Here is a 26,672-nt window from a genome sequence, read left to right as displayed (position 1 = left end):
TAGTCACAGAGGTGTATTAACACATCAAAGACTGACAAGTCCCACAGCAAAGAAACTCCCTGAATTTTCTTTAATCCAGCCTTCCTCATGCTTCACTGTCGAGGAGACCCCTACCAGCACCTACCAACACCCCACAGAACACTGTGTGCTCTGGAGTGAGGGGCTGGAGGGCCATGCTTCAGCTGTGACTCAGTGTTTAGTTAGCAAGTTTGTTGTCACAAGGCCTGGACTCCAGCTTGCCTACTTCCAAGCTGTGAGACTTCAGACAAGTTACTTAGCATCTCTGAACCTCAGCATCCCCATGTGTCAAATGGAAATAAAATACTCTAAGCTGTCTCAGAATTGTGTTTAGCACAGGGCCTGGCATGCAATAAGTCCTGTGTTTTAGCCACCTGCTCCCAGGGCCGCTATATCCTAGGGTGAGACACTGGTAGGCCTGACTGATGCTCTAACTACCCCTGCCCCCAGGGCAGAGGACAGATTGTGGCTGGGAGGATCTGAGGCAGGATAAGCCTGTCCCCAGCCACAGGAAGACCTCCGTGGGGCTGGAGGTCAGTCGCCAGGCCTGGCAGGCTAGAGGAGTTGCAGCTGCTGTCTACTGGGAAGTCAAGGGGTTGGGTGGGACCTGCAGATTGGGCTGGCCATCACCTGTCAACTGCTGTTTGAGCTTCATGGAAAAGGAAACTTTGATCTAAGACAACTTCCAAGCCATGTCTTGAGCTGCCATGTGAGATAATACATTCCCTGCCACACAGAGAGTTCTGGGTGTTGTAATGGCTCAGGAAAAGTACCCCTCAAGTACTGTCAGACCCTGCAGTCACCCCAGTGCTAAGAGGTTTTCGGGTTTTCCTATCAGGAATGACCTGGTGCTGCTTCTGCTTTGCATATAGTGACTTTATGCTTCCCCCCTGGCTGGGTGGCAGGCCCTGAGTTGGTATTAGAGATGGGGAAAGTGTGGAGGCAAAAGTGAAATCTGGCCTGGCCTGGCTGTGCAAGGCTCAGGGCCTAGTCATGGCCTCTAGCACATCCGAAACATGTATGTTAGTGCTACATTTCTGTAGACCCCTAACACTGTGTTGAGAACCTGAGTCTTGTGGATGAGACTGCGTCACTGACTGCCAAGAGCCTGGTGTGGGCTGAGCGGAGAGGGCCACAGATCAAGACTAGGGAGGGACTTGCGGCTGGGAGTGGAGTATTCACAGAGATGAGGTCTCTAGCCAGGAAGCCAGCCTGACTCTAAGTGGAAGAGATGCCCAACCAGTGGGACACAGAAGCTGGGAGCAGAGCAGGTGTAGGATGGGGCGGCTTCAGAGGGTATGGCCGCTCCAGAACTACTTTCTCTGAATCTCACCAGATGGACTAGCAGTCTGGATCTTCATCTTTCACAGTCACCACTGGCTGGTGTAACAAAACACATGCTCTTCAGAGATAAAGTCTGAACATTTAAGCAAACTAAAAATGTTTATTTATATGCATTTAAAAATATCTTCCTATATAATAAAAGGAAGTACATTTTCATCTCACATTTTCTTTAAGTCCAGTACATATCCCCATTTTTCTGGTTTGATGTGAGACTAAGAAAAATTAAGGAGAGGGAGAGGGAAAGGGAAAAGGGAAATAGATTATTTATTAGGTTTGGATTCCTAACTAGTTATTTTGCCAAGTGGTACCCAAGTTTCCCCTTGGAGGGGGAGGGGGGTTGTGTTGAGAACAACTGTCAAATGTACTCAGTGGCAGAACTCATGGCCAGTTGCATAGTCATAAAACCAGCATTTCAGAAGGTGACTGACTCATGTGGACAATGTCTTGTGAAAAATGTTGGGGAAGGGGGGTTGTTTGTTGTATGAAGTACAGACTTTTCCAACAAGGGCTGTGGTGATGAGGGTGAGGATGGAGGAAGTTGTGACATGGAGGGCAGAGTCTGGGTGGGGTCAGACTCCTTGATTCCAGGCCTCACCTGCCTCTGCTTCACTGAATGATTTTCCAAGTCCTGCTTCCTCGGGGCCTCCCTTTCCCCATGTGAAAGGTGAGCCCCAGTGACTGCTGCTGCTGCTTGGTGGCCACGTCATGATGTGTTTGAGAATGGCTAAAGTCCCAGCCCTGTTCCCTTCCCCTCCTCTAGCACTGGCTCCCTCCAGGGCTGGATCTGCGGGGAGCAGGTGCTACTGGGAAGCGGCAATAAGGAGGCAAGTCTTTCAGGGCTCCTGAGCCAAGGCCTTGTCTCTACTCCCTGTTCCCATGCTTCTCTGTGCCTTGCTTAGAGCCTAATGAAACCTACAAGCCAATGAGAGGGAGTGGTTCAGTCAAGCTGCCAACCATCCTGTAAGAGGTGTGATAGCAGCCACAGGCCCTTGGATCCAGGAACCACTGGCTTTTGCCTCTCCCCAGGCATGGCCTGGAAGCAAAGATCAAATTGCCAACATCTGCTGGATCATCGAAAAAGCAAGAGAGTTCCAGAAAAACATCTACTTTACTGACTACGCCAAAGCCTTTGACAACAACAAAATGAGGAAAATTCTTCAAGAGATAGGAATACCAGACCACCTTACCTGCCTCCTGAGAAATCTGTATACAGGTCAAGAAGCAACAGTTAGAACCAGACATGGAACAACAGACTGGTTCCAAATAGGGAAAGGAGTACAGGAAGGGTGTATAATGTCACCCTTCTTATTTAACTTAAATGCAGAGTACATCATGTGAAATGCTGGGCTGGATGAAGCACAAGCTGGAATCAAGATTGCTGGGAGAAATGTCAATAACCTCAGATGCGCAGATGATACCACTCTTATGGCAGAAAGCAAAGAACTAAAGAGCCTCTTGATGAAAGTGAAAGAGGAGAGTGAAAAAGCTGGCTTAAAACTCAACATTCAAAAAACTAAGATCACGGCATCTGGTCCCATCACTTCAAGGCAAATAGAAGAGGAAAAAATGGAAACTTTGAGAGACTTTATTTTGGGGGGCTCCAAAATCACTGCAGATGGTGACTGCAGCCATGAAATTAAAAGATGCCTGCTCCTTGGAAGAAAAGCTATGACCAACCTAGACAGCATATTAAAAAGCAGAGACATCACTTTGCTGACAAAGATCCATCTAGTCAAAGCTATGGTTTTTTCAGTAGTCATGTATGGATGAGAGAGCTGGACTGTAAAGAAAGCTGAGCCTTGAAGAATTGATGCTTTTGAACTGTGGTGTTGAAGAAGACTCTTGAGAGTCCCTCGGATTGCAAGGAGATCAAACCAGTCAATCTTAAAAGAAATCAGTCCTGAATATTAATTGGAAGGATTGATGGTGAAACAAGCTTCAATACTTTGGCCACCTGATGCGAAGAACTGACTCATTGCAAACGACCCTGATGCTGGGAAACACTGAAGGCAGAAGGAGAAGGGGACGACAGAAGATAAGATGGTTGGATGGCATCTCTGACTCAATAGACATGAGTTTGAGCAGGCTCCAGGAGTTGGTGATGAACAGGGAAACCTGGTGTGTTGCAGTCCATGGGGTCACAAATTGTCAGAACGACTGAGTGACTAAACTGAACTGACTGAGGCATGGCCTAAGGCCCTCCTGGCTTTATCTTCAAAGCTCAAAGATTCAGTGATTTGTGACCCTGGGCATACAACTTCACTCCTTGAAGACAGTTTCCTCAGATGCAAAATAGGGAAGCACAAAGTTGACTCTCCAGGCTGTTGGAAAGAACTAAAATTTAGATATTGGATATGAGCGCATCAATGCACACAGTAGGGCTCAGTGAATCCCCCCTTCACTTCACATTAATGGCTAAGGGGCTCCTTCCTTCCTGGGTCTGGAGAGGCCCTGCCTGCCCTGTGAGGCTTAAAGAAAGCCCTGCCAGGCTTAAAGAAAGGAGCAGCTGGGACCTAAAAATCACCCCACTCCAAAATCACTGCAGATGGTAATTGCAGCCATGAAACTAAAATATGCTTGCTCCTTGGAAGAAAAGTTATGACAAACCTAGAGAGCATATTAAAAAGCAGGGACATTACTTTGCTGACAAGGGTCTGTATGGTCAAAGCTATGGTTTTTCAAATAGTTATGTATGGATGTGAGCTCTGGACCATAAAGAAGGCTGAGCACCAGAGAATTGATACTTTTGAAATGTGGTGCTGGAGAAGACTCTTAAGAGTCCCTTGAACAACAAGGAGATCAAACCAGTCAATCCTAAAGGAAATCAACCCTGACTATTCATTAGGAGGACTGATGCAGAAGATGAAACTCCAATACTTTGTCCACGAGCCGACTCACTAGAAAAGACCCTGATGCTGGGAAAGATTGAGGGCAGGAGGAGAAGGGGCCGATGGAGGATGAGATGGTAGGATGGCATCACTGACTTGATGGACATGAAAACTCCAGGAGACAGTGAAGAACAGGGAAGACTGGTGTGCTGCAGTCCATGGGGTCACAAGAGTCAAGCACGATTCAGCAACTGAAGAACAATCAGTGGGACCTGGGGAGGAGAGGTAGACCTGGGAGCCCGCCAGGCCCTTTATCCAATCCTGTGCTATGCTTTAAACTCTCCCTGTCTTCCACTCCAGGGAGAGGAGAGGCAGCAGACACTTAATCTCATTCTCCCCAAAGACCTCCCCGTGTTGGCTTCCAGTAGGGCAATGCCTGAGCTGGGACACTTTTGAGAGTGATAGGAGCGTGATTTGTAATGTATATGCTGGGCCTGCTACCAAATACGGGTTCAGTTCCACAAACCAATGCATATAATCGTGTTGCTCAGTCATTTTCGACTCTTTGTGACCTCATGGACTATAGCCCACCAGGCTCCTCTGTCCATGGAATTTTCCAGACAATAATACTGCAGTTGGCTGCCATTTCTTACTCCAGGGGATCTTCCCAACCCAGGGATTGAACCTGAGTCTCTCGCATCTCCTGCATTAGCAGGCAGATTCTTTATCACTGCACCACCTGGGAAGCCCTAGCTAATAATTTCCCATCCTACCTGTGGGCTTACTGGACCCTCACAACACTCTGAGAAGTCAGCCAAGCCCAAACTGGCTGATGGCCCACTTTACAGATAGGAAGCTAGAACATCTTCAAGGTCATACTTCTGGGGAACAGGAACCCACGTGCTCATGATCTAAGTCGCTATCATCACCATACAGTGGCACTTGCCCTATTCTTTCCCCTCACCCCAAAGTTCTTATTTCACTTTCATCCCAAGAAAAGGGGCATGTTCAGGACCACTACTAGTCTAGAAGGCCCATGAGGCCTGACTCTGTCACTAAGGTCCCTCACTAGCTCTGTGAACTTGAGTAACTCAACTTCTCTGTGCTTTAGTTTCCCCTTCTGTTAAATAAGGATAATAACCTCTTCTCCAGGTCACTGTGTTGAGAAAATATTAGCACCTAACCCAGGATCCGGCACACTTTAGGTGCTTAATAAATATTGGTAGGTTAGGTGATTGAATAAATACCTGGCTATTGGCTGTTCATTTGTTGGCAAGAGTGGACAACTCATATGGACAAGTCCATAAATGTTTACTGAGCCCCTACAATGTGCCAGGCCCTACGCTGAATGTTTTCTATGCACATACTTCTTGGATTCCTCACATTCTTGTCAGGAAGGTAAGTTTGTTGTTACCACTTTCCAGACAAAGAAGCGACAGCACAGAGAGTTTAAGTAACGTGGACAGGGTCACACAGAAAAGAGGAGGCACAGGGATGCTGGAACCTAAGACTGGGCTGTTAGTGTTCATGTGCATGGCCTGTCTCCCTCATTGCCCAGCTAGGGAGAGGGAGGCCCAGAGAGGGCAGAGTACTTGCCCAAGGTCACGCAGGGGGCAACAGCCGAGGCCTCAGCACCGAGGGCGTCCTTCCTAGACTCCCCTCCTCACGCGCTCGGGGCCCCTCCAATCCGCAGCTCTGCTTGCGGGGGTGAGCATCCCTTCCCCCCGCCTCCCCCTCCTCCTCTGTCCATCAGTCAGCCCATCAGTCTGGGAGTCTACACCGGCTCAGTGGTGCGCCCCTCCCCAGCCTCGGGCGCTGCGCAGGGAGAAGCAGGGCGTTTGCAGCGCCCAACCCGCGCCCCACGCCCGTAGCAGACGGCAGCGCCTGCGCCCACGGTCCCCCAGCCAGTGTGCGGGAGTCGCGGAGGCCAAGGCGCGGCAGCCGGCCAGCGACACGATCTCTTGCTCCCTCGCCCGCTCTCTGCGCTCAGGAAAAGCCAAGCCGGGAAGCCCTAGCGACCTGCCTTCCAAGATGAAGAAGCTCCAGGGAGCTCACCTTCGCAAGGTAGGGCACGAGGGCAGGGGCGCACCTGAGGGAGGGGTGCAGAAGCCCGCCCCCTTTCGAGCCCCCTGGGAGGGTTGGCGAGGACACCTACACTTGGCTCAGGGCTCTCGGGGAGGCCGGCTGAGCTGGATTGCAGGGAAGGGCGGGGTCACGGTCTGCGCGGGGTAGGGGGGTGGCCTTCCCCATCTGGGGGTCCGGATGCAGTGTGACCGCGGAAGTGGGGGAGGGGAGGCGGGGAGAGGCTAGGGTTCATTGGGCCAAGTTCTGCAAACAGGTGTCTGCAGCCACTGTAGGCGGGAGGTAGGGGTGCTGGGGCTAGGCATGCGCCCCTCCCCAGTACCTGCATCCCTTTCCCCCAGGAGCTAATTAGGGGAGTCGGGGGATGGGGGATGCTGGAGTAGCTGAGGCAGCCCTGAGCTGGGTTAACGAGGGGGGTGGTGGGGGGGCTTGGACCAGGTCCTTATCTATGCACTCTACACTGAAGCAGCCTCAGGGAGCCAGCAGGGGCACTCTGGTTTCCTGCAGGTGCTTCTGCCCCTGCAGCGCCCACCACCTCCTTCCTCCCCACTGGCTTCGTTCTCCTGGCAGCTTGAGCTTCCCTGCTAAGACCCCAGGCTGCCCCTCAGCAGGACACAAGGGAGGCAAAGGCAAGGAGGGAAGAAATGCAAGACCCCATAGCTCAGGAGGTGGGGTGGAAGCTGGCATGAGAGAGGAGGCCAAGTCTCTATTCCTAGACACAGACCTCAGCCCCTCCCCACCTTGTCCTTGGGGTTGGACCTCCCAGCCAAGTTGCAAGTGCATAAGAAGGGAGAGTCTTGGGGGAAGTTTCTGGCTTTGGGCTTAAAAGTACCAGTATTAACCAAGAAGTCCAAACTCATGGGTAGTGTTTCTGCAAATGCCACTTACCCGGTGACTTTGAGCAAGTATGTTGTCTAACCTGGACCATCGCTGGTCCCAAGTGAGGGGCACCAAAGCAGGCCCCCCAGTCCTGGGGTGGGGGGATACCATGAACTCACAGCAGCTGGTATTGTTGACTGTCCCCTCTCCCACAAGCCACACCCTCACCCCCAACATGCACTCATTCAAGCTGTCTGCCCTGGGGCAGCTGAGTGTGGAACTACTGTGATAAATGGGTTCTTTTTATTTACTGACATGAGTGACTTGTTGGGGTCATTTGTGGATCTTTTGCGTCTTAAGTCCAGCCGCTGTTCTTTTCCATCCTACTCTCTCCTCCTTCCTCTCCCTCCTCACAAGAGCCCCCACCCCTCACTGGCACAAGGCCACTCATTATGTAAATACCCATGTTGTGTGAAACCTTATCTCAAGTAATTCTCCAACAATTCTGGGAGCTGGGTCTTATTATCCCCCATTTATAGACAAGGAAACTGAGGCACAGAGGGGTGCAACTTGCTGCTTTCCTGAAGGTTAAAGTGAGCAACCTAAAACCAACAGGGCAGGGGTGGGGCCCTTGGCCTCAGGGTCCCCTCTCTTGGTCTTGAAGAGAAGCGGGCAGGGAGTGAGGAAGTACCAAGTGTGGCAAAGGAATGGTGTTGTTCAGAGAGGAGCATACAACTGAAAGTCAGGGGTCTGGGTCCCGGCTTTGCTCTGCCCTTAATTTACCATTTGACCTTGAGCTCACCTCTTCTCCTCTGAAACTCATCTCCTCGTCTGTACAATGATGAAGTCAGACTCCAAATTCCTACTGTCTCTCTCATCTTGAAGAAGGTATGAGAGCCTTGGCTTGGGAAATCCTACCTCTCCCAGACCTACTGCTGCTGGTGACTACATTTGCTGGTCCCTAAAAGAGAGGTGCGGATCTGGCAAGCTAAGATTTGTGTTCCTCTGTGACTCTGGGTGGGGAGTGGGGGGATCAGGGGTGGCAGCCTCACATTCAAGCAGACATGTGAAGCTACTCATTAAGCTTCCAGCCTGCCCCATTGATTTGGTTGCTTTCCTGTCTCTCAATTAGTTCCATCCTTGCTGTGCCAGCCCCCTGGGATCTACCCCGTGGTTGGGATGGAGGTACCACATGGGTTTTGGATTGGCTCAGCTTTGGAGGACCCCATCCTCTGTCCCTGGAGCAGAAACAGGTTTCCCTCTGACTGGGGGAGGAGCTGACAGCATCCTGCTCTTGAAACTCTTGTCACCATGGAAACAGAGAGCCAGGACCGCTCTGTGAACACAGAAAGGGCAGCAGCTTCTCAGGAGGGATCAGAGGAACCTCATTATTGGGCCCTCCTGCCAGCTGGCCTGAATGGGACTGGGGAGTCACAGGGTGTCAGGCCTGCCTCCCCATCCAATACCAGGGGCCAGTGTCAATGGCTGCTACCCTATCCCTCTTAGAGTTCACCTGGGAGGGAGTGGCTCCAGAGGGCTGAAACCCATTCAGCTGGAGAGTGAAAGGGAATCGGAGGGAAGAGGTGGGTTTCATACAGGTCCGGGAACTGCTGCTACCCTCACCCCAGCATGTCTGAGATCACAGCTAAGAAATTACTGGCAACATACTGGTTTCAACCCTTAGAGCCCCGTTACTTGAAAAGCAGCTTTTTCATGCTCTTTCTCATTGTCACCGTCACCCACAATCATGCTAGGCTGCCCTCATCACCACTGCCCCTCTGGCCGATAGCCAGCCTCAGGCGGGATCACCACCACGGCTGTCACTATCACCGAGGGCCCAATGCTGTTACATTTCTGCCAGTGCAGCCAGAAACTTCCAGTCCTGTGACACCTGGACCGTCCTTTCACCATCCTCATGCTAGCGCTTGTCAGATGACAAGTCACCAGCAAAGTTTCCTCTGTTACCTGATGTGTATGTAGACACCTCCTTGGGCTGGTGCCAGGAAGCGCAATTTTAGGAGATAAAACAAATCGGGTGGAGCTGTTTGCTGAATCCCTGTGCTTGGACCTGATCTGATTCGTGACCACTGCAGTGAAGTCTCCTTGGTGAATCTCGCCTCACAGACCATCAGAGCCAGAAGACTACTAACTAAAGATTATCTAGATCTGTGTTTCTGCCAAGGATATCCTGGCATGCTAGCTCCTTGAAACCCTTTTCTTAAGTAGAATTGGAGGATATTTGTCTGTTCTAGAACCTACTTGGAGAGTCACAGTGCACAGTGGCCCATTAAAGGATATGACAAGTCCTGCAACAAAGAAACCTGTTTTACCTTGTGATAACCCAGCCTTCCCCAAACTTTTTTGATTAAAAAATCCCTTGTTCCCTCAAACATCTACAAACATTTCAAGTGATTTGTTTTTGGGAATCTCCTCAGTGTCCATATGGGGAAATTAAGGCTCAGAAGAGTCTTTCCTAAGGTTGCATAGTGAATTGGCACAGATCGGGGGTGAGAATCGTCATCTCCTGACGTCCAGTCTAGTGGAATCACAGTTTCTCATGGTTGTTCCTCGGCAGGAAGCAGGAGGTCCTTTTTCCTGTCTGAAAACCATGACACTATTTGATAACCTGCCTTCTTTGCAGCTCTGTTCTCTACATGGGACGTGGCTTTCAGAGTCAAGCAGAAAATGTCTAGCTGCCCCTTTTCTCCTGCCCTGCTCCCAGGGGCACTTCTGGGAGCTGCTGTGTGAATTTTAGATAGTCATCCTGGGGACTTTGGGCTTTCTTCCGGGTCCAAAGCCCAGATAACTCACGGACACACTACCTCACATCCCTTGGGCCAGGATTCCAAGCACCCTGAGGAGGGCCTCCATCTCCCAGCCCCAGCCTAAAGGGAGGATGCCCAGTGAACTTCTCCACCCTCCTCAAATTATGGGAGGGGATATTAGGGACAGCTGGTTCCCATTCCCCTCTGTGCGAGCATCTCTCCTCCAGAGACAGGAAGGTCACAACTTCCTTAGACAGACTGGGGCTTCAGTAGCTTCTGCTTCAGAACTAAAATTCACAGTCCTCAGCAGGCCTCTTTGAGCCACACAGCATACATCTAAACCCAAGGGAGCCCACGTTCCCTCCACGCCCCATCCTTTCTATGCTAAGGGCCCTGCTTCTTCCTCTTGTCCTCCTGTAACTGCTTTTCCTGAACATGCTCCAGTCCAGCCACCTGCTTTGTGCACATGCTCCAAACTGCTGGTATCGTTCTTAAAATACGGCGCTCAGAATGGAGTAGTGGAACTCCGGCACTGGGTGATTGAAGATCTGGGCCTCAGCATTAGGAAGCCTGGACTGGAGACCTAGTTCTCCCACTAGTCAGCCTTGTAAAAGCTCTGGATGTGTTATTGATACCTCTTTGAGCCTCAGTTTCCCTTTGATGAATACTTAGCTCTCAGAGATTCCCAGGGGGCTCAGTGGTAAAGAACCAGCCTGCCAATGCAGGAGACACAGGTTCAATCCCTGGGTGGGGAAGATCCCCTAGAGGAGGAAATAGCAACCACTCCAGTGTTGTTGTCTGGAGAATCTCCATGGACAGAGGAGCCTGGCAGGCTACAGTCCATGGTGTCGCAAAGAGTTGGACACAACTGAGTATGCAAGTACCTCTGTTTGTACCTAGCTCTCAGAACTGTTTTGGGAATGAAATCAGGTAATGAGTAAAATGTTTCGCACAGTGAGTGCATGATAAGTGCTCACGCATGGTAACTGTTATTAAGATCATCATCAAGATAGGACCATCACTTGATTGCACCTCTGTGTTAGCCAAACTAAGATTAAGATAGCTTTCTTAGTGCCAGAGCCACCCTGCTGCTCTCAAAAGTTTGTAGTCACCTGAAATCTTGAGGAGCTCCTGCCGTGGAGCTCCTCGGCTAACGTTAGCTCCTGGGCTAACGTGTCAGCCCAGCGTAACAGTGAGAGCAGCTGATTGTCTGAACTAATAGAGTTCTTTGCAGTTAGCCCTGTTTGAGTTCATATTCTTATTCGAGATGGGAGTGGGGGTGGGGGGGTCCCAGTTCAACCTGGCCTCGCCTTTCTGTCTCACCTCTTTGGTGTCTCTCGCTGGCAGCCTGTCACCCCAGACCTGCTAATGACCCCAAGCGACCAGGGCGATGTAGACCTGGACGTGGACTTTGCCGCAGACCGGGGGAACTGGACAGGCAAGCTGGACTTCCTGCTGTCCTGCATCGGCTACTGTGTCGGCCTGGGGAACGTCTGGCGTTTTCCCTATCGAGCCTATACCAATGGAGGAGGTATGAGCCCGATGCCTGCATGAGGGGTGTCGAGGCCAGTGGACCAAGGCTCAGGGTGGAGTGAGGTTTTGAGTGACCTTGGCCACTGTCCCCTATGTGACCCTGGGCTGATTAGTTGAAAGCGGTGACCTGGGCTGGAAGTAGGCGCTCACCCGGCCTCATCGCCTTTCCTCTCCCAGTCTCTTCCTTCCCCTCTCATCCCCAGGGTAGATACTCACTCAGTTCTCTCCCTAAGCCTTGGCACTTCCTGGGCCCTGAGTGATGGGCAGAGGGGGCTGCCTCCGCTTTGTGATAAAGAGCTGTATCTGCCTGTCAGTGGTTACTGCGCTCTCAGTATTCTCTGCATCCCTTCCTCTCCCACCTCACCTCCCTTGGAACCTCACTCCATCAATCAGTTACTCCTGGGTTCTTAAATCTTCAATCTAGCTTTGCCTCTTGGTTCCTTCCTTTCAAGCTGCAAATACAACATCTTTTCCATCTTAAATTCTCTGTCCCTGCTTCTTCATCAAGTGGCTATTCTAAGTCTCACCACCAATAGCTGGGGTTGAGCACTCACCATCTGCCAGGCCCCAGGCCTGCCTCACTTAACCCTGATGACAACCACCTGGGTGGGCACTGTTGTCTTGATGGGCCACTGTGCTTGGAGAGGCCAGGTTCCTTGCCCAAGGTCACAGGCTGGCGACCCAACGTTCCACCCCAGGGTTATCATCTCCGGAGCCAATCTGCTCCTGCCAGCACTCCGTGTCTCCTCCTGTCTCTACCAAACTCCTTAAAGAAGCAGATGTTGGCAGAGCGACAGAAACGCAAGGAAAACTAGATGAAGCGAGGACAAGATGAATTGGGACGACAGGGAAGTATGGGATGAGTGCTAGCCTCTGAAGCTCCGGGAACTCGGGGATGTCCACAGTGGTCTCTGCCCTCCCTCTCCCTGGTTCCCGAGGCTTTTTCTTTCTGTGTGCTGACCTCATTTTCCCTGGATCAGACTTCCTCCCTACAGGTGTGTCGGGGGTGGCCAAAGACAACTATGGAATGACTTCCTCCTCAGAACTGTTCCCTCTGAATGAATCTATGTTGGATTGCAGGGAAGGTCTCTAATTGGCCTGCCTTGGGATATGTGCCCAGGAAGGGTGGGCAGGGGTTGGCTGGTGTGACTGGGAGCCTTTCCAGAGCCATATGGTCGTAGGCAGTCCTGTAAAGGAGCTAGCTGCCAATATGAGAAGAAAAGGAAGAGGGATGCTGGGCACAGGAACCACAGGTGGCAGCCACAAGCATCTGAGGTGCCACTGGGAGGAGGGGAGGAGCAGGTAGACAGGAGGCAGATTCTAAAGGTCGTCGACTTCTGTACTGAGGAGTTTGTGCTTTACCTGGCAGGGAATGCATTCATTCACTCGCTCATTTGTTCATTCATTCACTCAATGTCTGTCTGAGCCTAGTCCTGGCCTGGGCACTAGGGCTACAGAGGTAAGTAAATCCCCGTATGTCCACTTGGCCCTCAGTGATCTCCTGGCAGAAAAGAAGACAGTCCCGCAGTGCCCAGCCCCACGTGAGAAGTGAAGGTGTCTGCCAGTCATGGGAGGGGGTGGGGCTAGAGCTAGGCTTTAAGAGGAGCTGACCTCCCATCCCTAGACCTCCCCCTCCCTCCCTCCTCCTTGCAGGCGCCTTCCTCGTCCCCTACTTCCTCATGCTGGCCATCTGCGGCATCCCCCTCTTCTTCCTCGAGCTGTCTCTGGGCCAGTTCTCCAGTCTGGGACCCCTGGCCGTCTGGAAAATCAGCCCCCTCTTCAAAGGTGAGGCCTTGTAGGGGTGGGCAGTGTTGAAAGCCTGAGGGAGGCAGGGAGGTTGCCCCCTACTCTCTGTCCTCTAGGCAGAGAAGGAGGTGAAATCTAGAAAGGGGATGGCTTCCTTGGCCTGAAGGCCGCCCCTCCCCCCACCAGGCGCCGGCGCGGCCATGCTGCTCATCGTGGGCCTCGTGGCCATCTACTACAACATGATTATCGCCTACGTCCTCTTCTACCTCTTCGCCTCCCTCACCAGCAACCTGCCCTGGGAACACTGTGGCAACTGGTGGAACACGGACCTCTGCCTCGAGCACAGAGGCTCCAAGGATGGCAACGGGGCCCTGCCCCTCAACCTCACCAGCACTGTCAGCCCCAGCGAGGAGTACTGGAGGTCAGGCCCCTACTGGCCCAGCAGCAGTCAGGGAGGGACAGGGGGCAGCACTGTGCCCGTGCTCCTATGGGGCTCTACATGCGCCTCAAAGGTTGAGTTCAGGTGCTGTGTTGGATGGACTCCGAGTGCTAACCCCAGTTCTTCACCTAACCAGCTGTGTGGCCTTGAACAATTTATTTGGTTTGTGATGCTTTATCTTTGAATCGGGTGTGATAGTATCTGAAGGCTACTGTGAGGATTAAAGGAAAGAAGGCATATAAATTGTGCCGCTCAGCCTGGTGGATAGTGAGTGCTCAATAAATGCTAGCTGATAGTAATGATGTTGATGATAACAGTCATTGTCAACATCTGGAGCCTCAGTTTCCTCCTCTGTACAAGGGGTAGTGAGAGTCCCTGCTTCATAGGATGGTATCAGTCACTCGTTTATTTATTCAATCTGTGTTTATTGAGCGCCGACTATATTAGCAGGCAAAACACTTAGCAGAGATCATGGTCAAACAGGACCATCTCGGGTTAGTCTAACAGGAGAGAGGAGACTCTAGGAGAGTAAAGGGTTGCTTGAGAATGACACAGTTAACTCAGAACCAGCCACATCACGAGCCCCTTTGAGTGGTGGGGGTCAGAAGGGCATCACTGCCCACTGGCCTGTCCCAAAGTCCCACTTTATAGCTGAGAAAACAAGGCCCAGAGGCTTGCTCAGAACTTACTGGCAGAGGCAGCACTAGAATCAAGGCCTCCTGATGCTTGATCCTGTTCTGGAACATTCCAAACTAGCCTTGTTCCTAGGTAGGGACCATTGGCTGACCAGAGGACACAGACCAGATAACCATAACCCTTTGCCTGCAAAAGGCTACTCTCAGGCGTTTTCTCCCAAATGAGCCCCATGTTTTTAAATGTTTTAGCCTCCAACCTGCATTTATTACATAGTTCATTCATTTGTCCATTTGAAATGAATCTAAAGTGTCTGCACCTGCTGAGGAATATGTCTGACCAGTGGGGAAGGACAGGCTTGGGTCTGCAACTAAAAGCCAAAGAACATGACATGGTCACTGGCAGCTGCCTAGGGTCTCCATGGCAATGCTGTGGCCTGCTACATCACTTGGGGAGCAGGCAGAAAGCAGATGGCACTGTCACAGGGCTTCACTGAAGGGAGTTGGGTGAGTGGAGGGACTTCACAGAGGTGCGGGGATCTACATGGAAATGTGAGGCACCAGGGACTAGCAAGAGGTACAGTCATACCGCCCCTGAGGCAAGGAGGCAGTGTTATCAGAATCAGGGGAGATCGAAAGCCTCAGAGGAAGGGCCACCTAGCCAGCGCTGTGCTGTAGAGCCTCTGATGGTGTGCAGGCGTGCATGCTTACACATGTATACATGCAAGTGTGCAAATACCCTAACCCATCATCCAGTCTCCGGCTGTTGCCTCCCATTGGCCAGACCCATGTGGAGACTGACGAGGAAGGAGCCTGGGTGACATTGTCTCTGGAGGCCCAGCTCCTGGGCGCAGAGCTGCTCAGAGAAGGACGGAGGGGAATCAAACACAGAATAGCTAGGATAGCCTTGCGGGCTGGCCACAGCTTCACTCCATGTCTGTGGAGCATGGCAAGTGGACCAGAGGACATTCAAGCCTTGTCTCCCACAGCCGCTACGTCCTCCACATCCAAGGAAGCCAGGGCATCGGAAGTCCCGGGCATATCCGCTGGAACCTCTGCCTTTGCCTGCTGCTCGCCTGGGTCATCGTGTACCTCTGTATCCTCAAGGGTGTGAAATCCTCGGGCAAGGTGAAGCTGGGAGGCCCTGGAGGCCTGAGAGGCTGGGAAGGGCGAAGGCTTCCTGGAGGAGGCAGGGTGTGGACCGAGCCTGAGAGGATGAATGGACTTCAACTGGGAAGAGGGGAAGGGAGAGGAGATTGAGGGGAAGGGGGAGGCGCTGCCTGAAGAAAGATGTGGAGACGGGGCTGGATGGCGGCCAGGCTGGCTCACTAGACTAGAAATATGCCAAGGGCAGGACCTATCTGTTATTCAAGCTTATATCCTAATCTAGTGCTTGGCACTTTGGAGAAGCTCAGCAAGTGTTTGTTGAATGCCTGGAGGGTGCGCATGAGTCACAGCTCTTTGAAATGCAAAGACTAGAAGCCAGTTATCACACTCAGTTGGAAAGTCCAGAGGGTCTGCTTCAGGTACAGCTGGATCTAGTGGTTCAGATCAGGAATGTTGTTCTCTTGGTCTCTCAGCAATGCTTTCCTCCAGATTGACTTCTCAGGCTTCATTCTTCATGAGGTTGCCCCTAGCAACACCAGGCATACATCTTTCCTACTTAGTGTTCTCCCTTGCCCTGCTGCTGCTGCTGCTAAGTCGCTTCAGTCATGTCCAACTCTGTGTGACCCCATAGATGGCAGCCCACTAGGCTCCTCTGTCCCTGGGATTCTCCAGGCAAGAATACTGGAGTGAGTTGCCATTTCCTTCTGCAATGCATGAAAGTGAAAAGTGAAAGTGAAGTCGTTCAGTCGTGCCCGACTCTTACTGACCCCATGGACTGCAGCCTACCAGGCTCCTCCTTCCATGGGATTTTCCAGGCAAGAGTACTGGAGTGGGGTGCTATCTCCCTTGCCCTAGGTTTCAAAAATCCTAGAATTGAGTCTCACTGGATAGATGGGTCTTAGACTCATCTCTGGACCAGTCACCTTGGGCAGAAGGGTGGAGTGCTCTACTTAGCTGGGCCTCGAGCTGGAAATTGAAACAGCCCCAGGTGGAAAAGTCAGGCAACTGTTATGCGAAAAAGACCAGCTAGAAGCTGGGAAGACAAAGCCCACTGTAGCTTATGGAGGGTAGGAAGGGCCATAGAGCTGTTTTAGGAGTTGGAAACCTTCTGAGTGGTTTACTCAATCATTTATAAATTAGAACTTATCTCTCTGCAAAGTGCTGAGATGTTGTCCATGAGGAAAAGAACTATTAAAAGAAAGGTTAGAAAGCATGGAGACCATTAGAAAGCCAGGAGAGGTCATCGTGGTGCAAGCCACGGCAGTGAGGGGCTTGGGACTTGATGGTGTTTGCTGGGGGTGAAGCTGGAGGTTTGGGAACAGGTGGAGACAGGACAGAGAGTTTGGGCATGTCCAATGTCTAATGACCATGCAGGCTGCGTTTGTGTGGGGGAAGGGGTGGAGTGGGGGGCCTGGACCAGGGCGCAGGGCTGGAGAGAGTGGATGGGTGGGAACAGCCCTGGGAAGCAGTGATGTGTGGTGGGAGTGAGGGAAGGAAAGAGAGCATCACAGATGGTGGCTGTTTCTAACTTGGGCTACCTGAAGGTTGGGGAGGTGAGTCAGTAAGATGGGGGTTTCTGAGAGGAGGAGAGAAGAGAGAAGGTCACCCGCCTCTGTCCCCATTTACTGTCTCTCAGGTGGTGTATTTCACGGCCACGTTCCCCTACCTCATCCTGCTCATGCTGCTGGTCCGTGGAGTCACCCTCCCTGGGGCCTGGAAGGGCATCCAGTTCTATCTCACCCCTCAGTTCCACCACCTGTTGTCTTCCAAGGTGAGACCCTCAAGGCCAGCATGTAAAGGGAGGGGTCAAGCTAGGGAGTGGAAAGAAGACTCCCTAGGGAAAGGGAGTTGGGGGGAGGATCTTCCACATGGTGAATCCCCTGTACCAGACACCGTGCTTGGCACTGTGTATCTTTTTCCTTTATTACTATACACGATCCTATGCAGTAGACATTACTCTCCCATTTTACAGATGAAGAAACTGAAGCCCAAAAGAATTAGCAGGTCACACAGCTAGGGAGCAGCAGAGTTAGGATTTCCTCCCAGACCTGCCTGTAAAACCCAAGGATGATATTAGTAATAATAATAGAAAAATGGTCCTGACAGGTAGCATTCTTACTTGTTGGTGGATGACTATGTCTGCCCCGTGCTCTAGCATTGTGCATAATGTAGTCATGTGATCCTTACCACCAGCCAATGAGGCAGGTACCATTCCTATCCCCTCAGTACAGATGGGGGACATGAGGGCTGGAGAGGTAACTGGCCTGAAGAGTCTACACAGCTCAAAAGTGGGGGAACTGGGATTCAAATCCAGGTTCCTCCAACTCTAGAGGCAGTAAAAGGGTTACAGGGGCTGATTGTCAGTATACATCTACTGAAAATTTATACAAGGCACTACTTTCTTCAGAACTGGACCAAGCTTAGAGAGTATCTTCTAGATCCTAGATGGGGAAACTGAGGCCCAGAGAGAGGAAGGAACTTGACCGAGTCCTGCAGTGTTAGAGCGGGCCTTGCTCCCAGGTGCTGTCACTCATTAGCCAGGTCCTTCATCACAGCATCCCTGGGCCTGTCAACCGGCTCTTGCCCTACCTCCTTCCCTCTCTGGGCACCACGGTGTGCCAACCTCTCCTCTCTGCCCTCCCTCTGCATCCTTCCCTGCCACAGGTGTGGATCGAAGCTGCTCTTCAGATCTTCTACTCCTTGGGTGTGGGCTTCGGGGGGCTCCTCACCTTTGCCTCCTACAACACATTTCACCAGAATATCTATAGGTCAGTGCTGCCTCCCGGACCCCGGCAGCTGGAGTGGGTAGGAGAGTGGCTCGCCGGGGAGGGCCTTGTGGGTGAGGATGGAGGCCGCTCACCCCGGCCTGTGCCTGGACTTCTCCTGGCAGAGACACCTTCATTGTCACCCTGGGCAACGCCATCACCAGCATCTTGGCTGGCTTTGCCATCTTCTCCGTGCTGGGCTACATGTCTCAGGAGCTGGGTGTACCTGTGGACCAAGTAGCCAAAGCAGGTGGGCAGGCTGCCTGGCCCTGGTGGGTGGAGGGTGCATCGGGCACAGCTGGGCTGGGCAAGTGAGCATATATGTGGACCAGCAAGGTTGTGGATGGGTATGGTGTGTGTATGTGTGTACGTGCATAGCATGCATGCAAATGAATGTGTTTGAGCTGTTTTCTGAGTGTTCAAGTGTAAAAGGATGGGTGTGCAAATGAATATGTATCAACCTGTGTCTGGAGAGAAGTGACTTTCTGGAGGAGACTGTCGTGTTTTGTCACACCTCAGGAACTTGCCTTGCTTGTTCAGATGAGTCACACCCTGTATGGAGATGCCTGTGTAAGTGCATTGAGGGTTTGGATGATGTTGTGAATCAGTGTCTTGCGCCAATGGGAGTATCTGAGTGTGTGTGTGTACATGGAACTGTTAGTGCAAATGGTTGTGCACAAAAGCGTATTCAAATGAGGGTTCCTATTTGGTCTTGTGTTTACTCATGTACTTATTATTAATTCATTTTTTAAATCAACCTGTGTTTATGGAGCACGGACAGTGTGCTGGCCTGTGTCTTAGGAGTTAAGAAAGTGTTGGAAGTGTGCAGTGAGTGTACATCTCTGGGTTTGACGCAAGTGGGTGTAAGTAGTAGTCCCGTGTGTTTAAGCACATGTGTGGGGCCCCACGTTCCCCAGGCTGCTGACCCCGCGTGCCCTCGGCCCAGGCCCTGGCCTGGCCTTTGTCGTCTACCCGCAGGCCATGACCATGCTGCCTCTGTCGCCCTTCTGGTCCTTCCTGTTCTTCTTCATGCTGCTGACTCTCGGCCTGGACAGCCAGGTGAGCTGCCCGTGCCAGTGGGCGTGCCTTGTGGTCCGTGTCTGCCGTGCGTGCGCGTCTCGCTGCACGTGTTATCCGTGTGTGATGCGGGTCTATCTGTCTGTGTGTGCATCTATGTTTGTGTGTATCTGTCCAGTGTGAGATGTGTGCCTGTGTATCTGTGTATGTCTTCACATGATGTTTCTGTTTGTATGATATGTGTGATGTGCGTATGACATGTGTGTACTGTGTGTGTTTCTGCATCTGTGGGATGGACCTCTGTGTGTGTGTTTGTATGTGTGTGGTGGGGGCAGAACTCTGAGCCCCCCTTCTCCCCCCAGTTTGCCTTCTTGGAGACCATTGTGACAGCTGTTACGGATGAGTTCCCGTACTACCTTCGGCCCAAGAAGGCTGTGTTCTCGGGGCTCATCTGCGTGGCCATGTACCTGCTGGGGCTGGTCCTCACGACGGATGTGAGTGGTGCTGTGGGGTGGGCGGACAGCTGGTGGGCAAGGCTGGGGCAGACACCTGCAGCGCTGTCTGTGGCCAGGCCAAACATGCCCCAAGCTACCTGCTTCTTCCTCTGTGGGAGGAAGCTAGTCGACCCCAGAGCCTCTTTCTCAAGAGGCAGCTTGGCCTATGACCCAGAGTTCTGATTTTAGAGTCTAAAAAGTCTTCAAGCCTTATTCCTGCACTGATAAGTGACCTCAGGACAAGTGGCTTCACCTTCCTAAGCCTGTTTTCCCACTGATAAAGTGGGGTCTACATATGGGCTATCGGCTTGTGAGACTCAAATCGGATGGTGTGTATGGAGAGCTCGCAGGCAGACAGCAGTCACGCTCTATCATCTTGCCCTCCCTGCTGGCCTGCCCGCTCCCAGCTCACTTCCTGCCTGGAGAAGGGGCAGCATTGGGGATCGAGGCTGGGATGAGGGCACTCCAGAGCTGTGACTTGTGTTCCAGGGGGGCATGTACTGGCTGGTCCTTCTGGATGACTACAGCGCCAGCTTCGGGCTGATGGTGGTGGTGATCACCACATGCCTCGCCGTCACCCGGGTGTATGGTGAGAGGGGCTGTGGGAGGTGGAGTCAGGCTCCCCGCTGTGGGAGAATGGGAGTCTACCCTGGAGCCCCCCTGCACTGGGTCTCTGGTCCCAAGGGCCAGGGTTTCCAGTGGGGGCAACTGGGGTGGAGGAGGGGCTGATGGTGCTTGTGAGGCTGTGGGTGGGGCCATTCCCTTCTTTTCCCCGTGCAGGCATCCAGAGGTTCTGCCGGGACATCCACATGATGCTGGGCTTCAAGCCGGGCTTCTACTTCAGGGCCTGCTGGCTGTTCCTGTCCCCAGCCACGCTCCTGGTAACCAGGGTAGAAGGGAGGGCTGCTGGCTGGAGGCTTAGGGGTGAGAGCAGGGCCCTTCTGGGCATCCAGTCTGGGAGGACTGCCCTGACCCTCAGTGGACCTCTGTCAGGGCTAGGGGATAGAGTGAGTACCAGGATCCTGGTCTACTTCCCTCTCCCGTGGTATCCCCAGCTTTTGTAGCTGTGCTGGGCCTGGCCCTGCGTCTGATTGGCAGAATGAGTGGGGCTTTCTTAGGCTTCAGAGCTTTAGGGCTGGGGTGTTGAGGCTGTGCTTCTTAGCCTTGGATTTGGAGCAGCTCAGGGATAGGCCATCTCAGGCTTTGGCATTGGGTCAGCTTTGGACAGGGCTGTCTCAGGACTTGCAAAGGCTCCAAAGATGGGCCAGCTCAGGTTCTGGTATAGCTTCGGACTGGGCTTTCTCAGAGACTGGGTGGCTCTGGGCTGGGCTCTCTCAGGCCTTGGGATGGCCCTGGGGTGAGCTATCTCAGGCTTTACAGTAGCTCAAACCTGGGCTATCCCAAGCTCTGGGGCCTGCCCGAGGCCCTCTGTGATGCTGGGAGCCCCCACCTGCAGGCCCTGCTGGTGTATAGCATCGTCAAGTACCAGCCCTCAGAGTATGGCAGCTACCGCTTCCCAGCCTGGGCAGAGCTGCTGGGCATCCTGATGGGCCTGCTGTCCTGCCTCATGATCCCAGCCGGCATGCTGGTAGCCGTGCTTCGAGAGGAGGGCTCGCTCTGGGAGGTGAGTCTGCCCCACCCCTGCTTGCCCCCAGCCCCCAACCCCATGGCCCTGCTCTGCGCCCAACCTCTAGAGCAGACAATCTCTGCTCCAACACCTTTTTCAGGGCCTGCAGGGTGCTTTTAACTGGGAAGAGCATTTTTTTCCTAACCAGTAGCCTGAGTTGTGAATCAGCTCAGATCGGCTTGGGCTGCGGCATGCTCTGAGGCCAGAGTCCTGTCCTGTGGCCCCTCATACCACGCGGGGCCTCTGGCAGGGGAGGGGCGCAATCCAGAGACCACTAATGTTGTCCAAGGCCCCCCTGTCATGGGGGAACCTGAAAGGACAAGGGGTTTACCCACCGTCCCATGGTGAGTTGTGCACGGGTCAGAATTTGAACTTGGGTTGCTAGCTTTCCTATGGAACTCCGGGTCTGAAGCAACATTGAGGGAACCCAGGGATGAGCTTTCACCCTCCTCCTGTGACCAGGAGCCCTGCCCATGGCCAGGGCTTTGTGGGGAGACCCAGGAAGCATACAGACTGCAAGCCGTTTGGCATGGGATTCTGCAGGCTCAGAAGACGGGAGGAGGGGCCCTCTGTGGGTCAGTGGATGTGCCAGGATGCTGTATGGCTGCTGAAGACCCAGCCCCTCTGAACCTCAAGTGTCCTCGGCATGCTGGGTCCTCCGCTTCTAAGGCAGTGGGCGGGGAGTCCTCTGGTGGCAAGAGGGTGTCAGAGTGAGCAGGGCTGAGTGAGCATGCTAGGGCCCAGAGACAGCCTTGGGACACACACACATACACGCCCACCATCAGAAGTGTGCTGGAGCCACCAGCACTGCTTCATGAGAGCTAACTGTTAAATATTCAGGAAAACTGTGAGCCAGTTGTCAAATCGTTGATAACATGAAATTGACAAGGGTGGGAATAATTGTAACAGTGAAATTGGCTTGGAATCAGGACTCCTATGCCCCTCCACTCTTCCCCAGCCTGCTAACCAGCACACTGCTGCCCCCCTGCTCGTTCACCTTCACTATTCCTTGGCTGTCCCTCATCCCACCTTCCAGTTTCTGAAGAGAAGCTCAGAGCCCTTCCCTGGCAGAAGTGGACTGTGGTCACGTAGCACAGACCACAGGGGAGTCCTGGAGTCCAGCCATTGCTCTGTCTCCAGCTGCTGTGTGACTTGAGGCAAACCCCTTCCCTCTCTGAACTGCAGGAGCCTCACCTGTGCTACTAAAGGAGACTTGTCTCCATGTTGAGAGCCAGGGTGTCTGCGGAGGGAAGGAAGAAGTTTATGGTGCCCAAGCCTGGCTTTGTCTCCCTCCTGTCCCGCTGCCACCACCACCCACAGTCAGGCAGAGGGGCCAGGGCACTGGGGGCTCTGTGAGTCCCACAGAGGAGTCACTGTCCAGCTCAGGAGTGCCAGCTTCAGAGACCAGGGCTCCCAGCACTGACACACTAGGATAGGAGTCCTGGGGCTGCCACTTGCCAGCTTTGGGATCCTAAGCAAGTGAGTGCACCTCTCTGAACCTTGCTTTCTCTGTCTTTAAAATGAGGGCAGTGTCCTTACCTGTCAGGGGACTTGCCATGATCACGAAGGTGTTTTCCAGGGTGTGGTTCATCCAGCGCACTCCAGATGTGCTAACCCCTGTGATTTCCCCAAATGCAGAAAACTCGACTGCATAATTTGTGGTAGTGGGGGACTGAGTTCACGCTCTCCCTAGGAAAAAAGGGGAAAAAATAAGTATAGTGATACCTGCCCATAGGGTTGCTGTGAGAAGAAAAAAAGCTCATCAACATAGTCAGTACTGTGAGACACAGAAAAGCAGGGTAGTTTTCAAGTTCAGGATGCGGTCAAGACTGCCTGGGTTCAAACGCTAGCACTACCACATCCCCCCTGTGCGACCTTGGCCAATTTAACTAATGTCTCAGAACCATTCCTTCAGATAGTATCTGTGGGGCTGGAGGTAATAATACTGCCCTCTCACAGGGATACTCTAAGGATTACATAAGCCCATCCTCAGCACAGAGCTGGGACGCACGAGGCTCAGTTCTAAGCCAGTTCAAAATCGCCTCAAAATCAGGGGTGATTTTGCCCTTAGGGGACACTGGGTAATGTCTAGAGACTTTTTGATTGTCTTGAGAGGGCAGGGCTAGAGGAAGAATGCTACTGGCATCTGGAAGTCAGGGATCCTGCTACACACTGTTCAGTGTGCAGAACTCCTCTCTAACCACAGTCAGCAGGGCTCTCGGGTTGCGAAACCTGGTCTAGACACTAGAGTGCAGCTGGAAACAAATTTCAGTCCTTAAACTCGGGGAGCTTGTATTTTAATGCAGGAGACAGACAATAAACAAACATATGAAGGCAGTGGTAAGTGTAATACTTAAAAACAAAACCAAGCCAGAATACAGGAATAGAGAGTGAAGGAAGTTCAGGCCAGGGTGGCTACGGGAGACCTCTCTGAGGAGGGGATACAGACCTGACTAAACTGCCAAGGTTAAGATGTCTAAGGGGAGAGCATCCTAGGCAGAAGGACAGTCAGTGCAAAGGCCCTGAGGCAGGAGGAGCGAGCATGTTTGAGGCCAGCAAGGAGGTCAGTGAGACTGGATCAGAGCTGGTAGAGAGAGCGTGGCAGGATCCAGCATCACAAAGATAGAGAGGGGCCAAGACGCGGAGGCCAGGTGAGCACTTTGGATTTCATTCCCAGTGAGATGACAAGTTTTTGGCAGGTTTTTGATCAGTGGGGTAACATGCTTCCAATAAACACATTTAAATGGACATCACTATGCTTTGGGTATGGGGCTGTGTGAGGCCCTTAGCCCAGGGCTCACATACATTATCTCCCTTGGAACCTACACCCCATGGCTCCACTTACTGTTGGTGTCTTTCTTCACTGAAGAGTTTGGGGCTCTTCTCCCTGGCAGGGCAGGCAGAGAGCTTGGGAATGTGGTTTGAGGAAGATGGAATCCTAGAATGTCTAGGCTTAGTTATCATCTTAGTCAGCGCCCTCCTTCCATGGAAACTGGGCTGGGAGAGGGAAAGGTCAGAGTGAAACAGAGGCAGAATGTCAGAGATGGCCACTCTGGGATTTCCCTAGTGGTTCAGCAGTTAAGACTCCACGCTTCCAATGCAGGGGATGTGGGTTCAATCCCTGATCAAGGAACTAAGATCCCACATGCCACCCACTGTGACTAAAAAATTAAAAAGAGAAAGAGGCATGGTCCTTCTGTCTCCATCCTTCTAGGGCATGGGTGTCCCACCAAAGCTCCCAGCTCTTCAAGACTCAGCATCTAGGGAAAGGGACCTAGAGTGGACTCCCAGACTGCCTACCATGTAACCACAACAGCAGCCACCATTTACTGGGCCTTACTCTGTTGCCAGCACCCTGCTGAGAGCTTTATCTCAGTGCCTTGCTAACCATCCTTTGAAGGCATCCTGTTCCCAAGGTACAGATGCTGGAAGCAGAGCTTAAACTTCATGCCCAAAGACCACCCACCCAACTTGTGAGCTGCAGGGCAGGATTCTCTCCACTTATGTGACACTCCTCTGGGGAAGTGACAGCACCCCCTCCCTTTCCCCAGGTTTTTGCAAAGACTAATCCAGGTGACTTGGTGAGGGTTTTACCAGTGCTCAGCCACAAGAAGCACTCCACCAGCCCTGGTTCTCACCCCTGTGGTTGCTTTGCTGCAGCGGCTTCAGCAGGCGAGCCGGCCGGCCATGGATTGGGGCCCATCACTGGAGGAGAACCGGACAGGCATGTATGTGGCTACGCTGGCCGGGAGCCAGTCACCCAAGCCATTGATGGTGCACATGCGCAAGTACGGGGGCATCACCAGCTTCGAGAACACGGCTATTGAAGTAGACCGTGAGATTGCAGAGGAGGAGGAATCCATGATGTGAGACGGGAAGAAGGCAGATGTCAGGCTCTGCCGGCCCCTGAGGGGAGCTGCACACTCTCGGGGGTTCTGAGAGGCCTGAGGCTGTTGGAGGCTGCCATGGTGATGCTGGTCCCCAAAGCAAGTCCTTCTTGTGAACTCTGCCTCTCCCAAAACCTCTGTCTGCTCCCTACACACACACAGACATTGAAAGCTGAGATGAGCCAGCTCAGCCCTTTCTTCACAGACAGACAGACTGAGGCCAAGGAGGAGGGACTTACTCAAGGTCACATGGCAGAGGGGGCCGGACCCCAGGCCTCCTAACCAGCGAGCTTCCTTTCTCACATGGCAGCTGGCACCACCGTCTCATCTCTGTTCAGGACTCAGCCCCCTCTCTTTCCCTAAGGGAGCCTGCCCCATCCACTTCAGTGTAGCCGGAATCTTGAGCTGCCAGGGACACTTGGGTGTCCCAAGGTTCATGAGGCCCCATCAAGGGTTAGCAAGTCAAGTGGAAGAAAGATTCCCATGGGGTCACGGGTGCAGGCCAAGTTTCCTAAAGGAGGTAGGGCCTGAGGCCCTGGAGGATGGGCAGATTTGGGGGGAGAGAGAAAAAGAGGAGGGCAGGGTGGGGAGGGCCTCTGGCCAAGGCGCTCACCCAGCCAAGGTATGGAGGTTAGAATATGGCCCCGTTTTCCTCCCCTGTGGCCAGGAGGCAGTCCAGGGAGTGACCAAGGGCACGTGAGAAGGGAGAACGGTGGGAGAAGCAAGTATTTTCAGGTTACAACAGGTTTCAGGTGTGAATGAAGACTGAGGGAGTGGGGGAGTCAGGGACGTGGGCAGGCAGGGCGTTTGCATGATCCTGTGCTTTAGATAGAATATACTTCTGGCTCAGTGCACAGGGTGGAGGTGGGAAGCCTGTTGAGGACAGAGCACAGGGGCCAATGCCTAAGCTAGGGTGTTAAGCAGGTGGAGGGAAGGGGAAGGAGGAGGACCCCACAACTGCCCTCACTGGACCCCATTTCCTCCTGTGTGGGGAGCCGTGGACATGCTTAGGACTGGAGGAGGGGGCACCTGACCTGCCCTGTAGAGGTGGAGACAAGGGGTCAGTCAGGACCTAGGGCCCTCTCCTCCCCTCTTCCTTGTCCTGGGAGCCCTCACTGTCTCCACCAGCTCCAGGCATTGCTGGGGAATTGACCTTGGCTATGGACCACCAGGCAACTAAGAGACTTGGAGCTGGTTCACACGCATGACTGTCTGGTCCCAATGCTGCCCACTTTGCTTCAGCACGTGGGTCCCTGGGCATGGACATGAGGGTAGAGGCAGAGAGCAACTGACACCCCAGGCCTGTGACCTGGGGACAGGTTACCCAGAGACTCTGGCATCTTCAATCCCCAGGCATGGGAGGGGCTGCCCTAGGGTCCCTCCTTCCCTGAAGGGTGAGGGTGGGGTGGGAAAATGCCTGAGCAGCTTCCCTGCACATGGCATCCTCTGTGGGGCAGGGCGGCCTGGAGTGGTTGTCCAGCCTCTGTGCTCTTTCTCTTTCCCAATGTCTCCCCAACTCATCTGTGTTCTGTTGGCTTATTGTTAATAAACACCAATGAAGTCATCTTC

General features: G+C 52.9%; 1 protein-coding gene across 2 annotated transcripts; it reads left to right on the top strand.

Annotated features, from left to right (window-relative positions):
* Positions 5,953-26,672, top strand: SLC6A7 (solute carrier family 6 member 7). Of its 2 annotated transcripts, none has more exons than XM_018050161.1 (14): positions 5,953-6,254; positions 11,204-11,387; positions 13,043-13,174; positions 13,322-13,556; positions 15,196-15,334; positions 16,950-17,084; positions 17,978-18,081; positions 18,204-18,328; positions 19,025-19,137; positions 19,458-19,589; positions 20,079-20,178; positions 20,370-20,470; positions 21,046-21,213; positions 24,877-26,672. In XM_018050161.1, exons 1-14 carry the CDS (start codon positions 6,222-6,224, stop codon positions 25,084-25,086), a joined length of 1,911 nt encoding a protein of 636 aa, XP_017905650.1. In that variant the 5' UTR covers positions 5,953-6,221; the 3' UTR covers positions 25,087-26,672. The 2 variants fall into 2 exon arrangements, with proteins under 2 accessions (XP_017905650.1, XP_017905649.1); XM_018050160.1 differs by having other exon boundaries at positions 20,995-21,213; positions 24,877-26,667.

The sequence above is a fragment of the Capra hircus genome, chromosome 7 (assembly GCF_001704415.2).
Source record: "Capra hircus breed San Clemente chromosome 7, ASM170441v1, whole genome shotgun sequence".
NCBI classification, from domain to species: domain Eukaryota; kingdom Metazoa; phylum Chordata; class Mammalia; order Artiodactyla; family Bovidae; genus Capra; species Capra hircus.
This window is presented reverse-complemented; position numbering and strand designations above follow the sequence as displayed.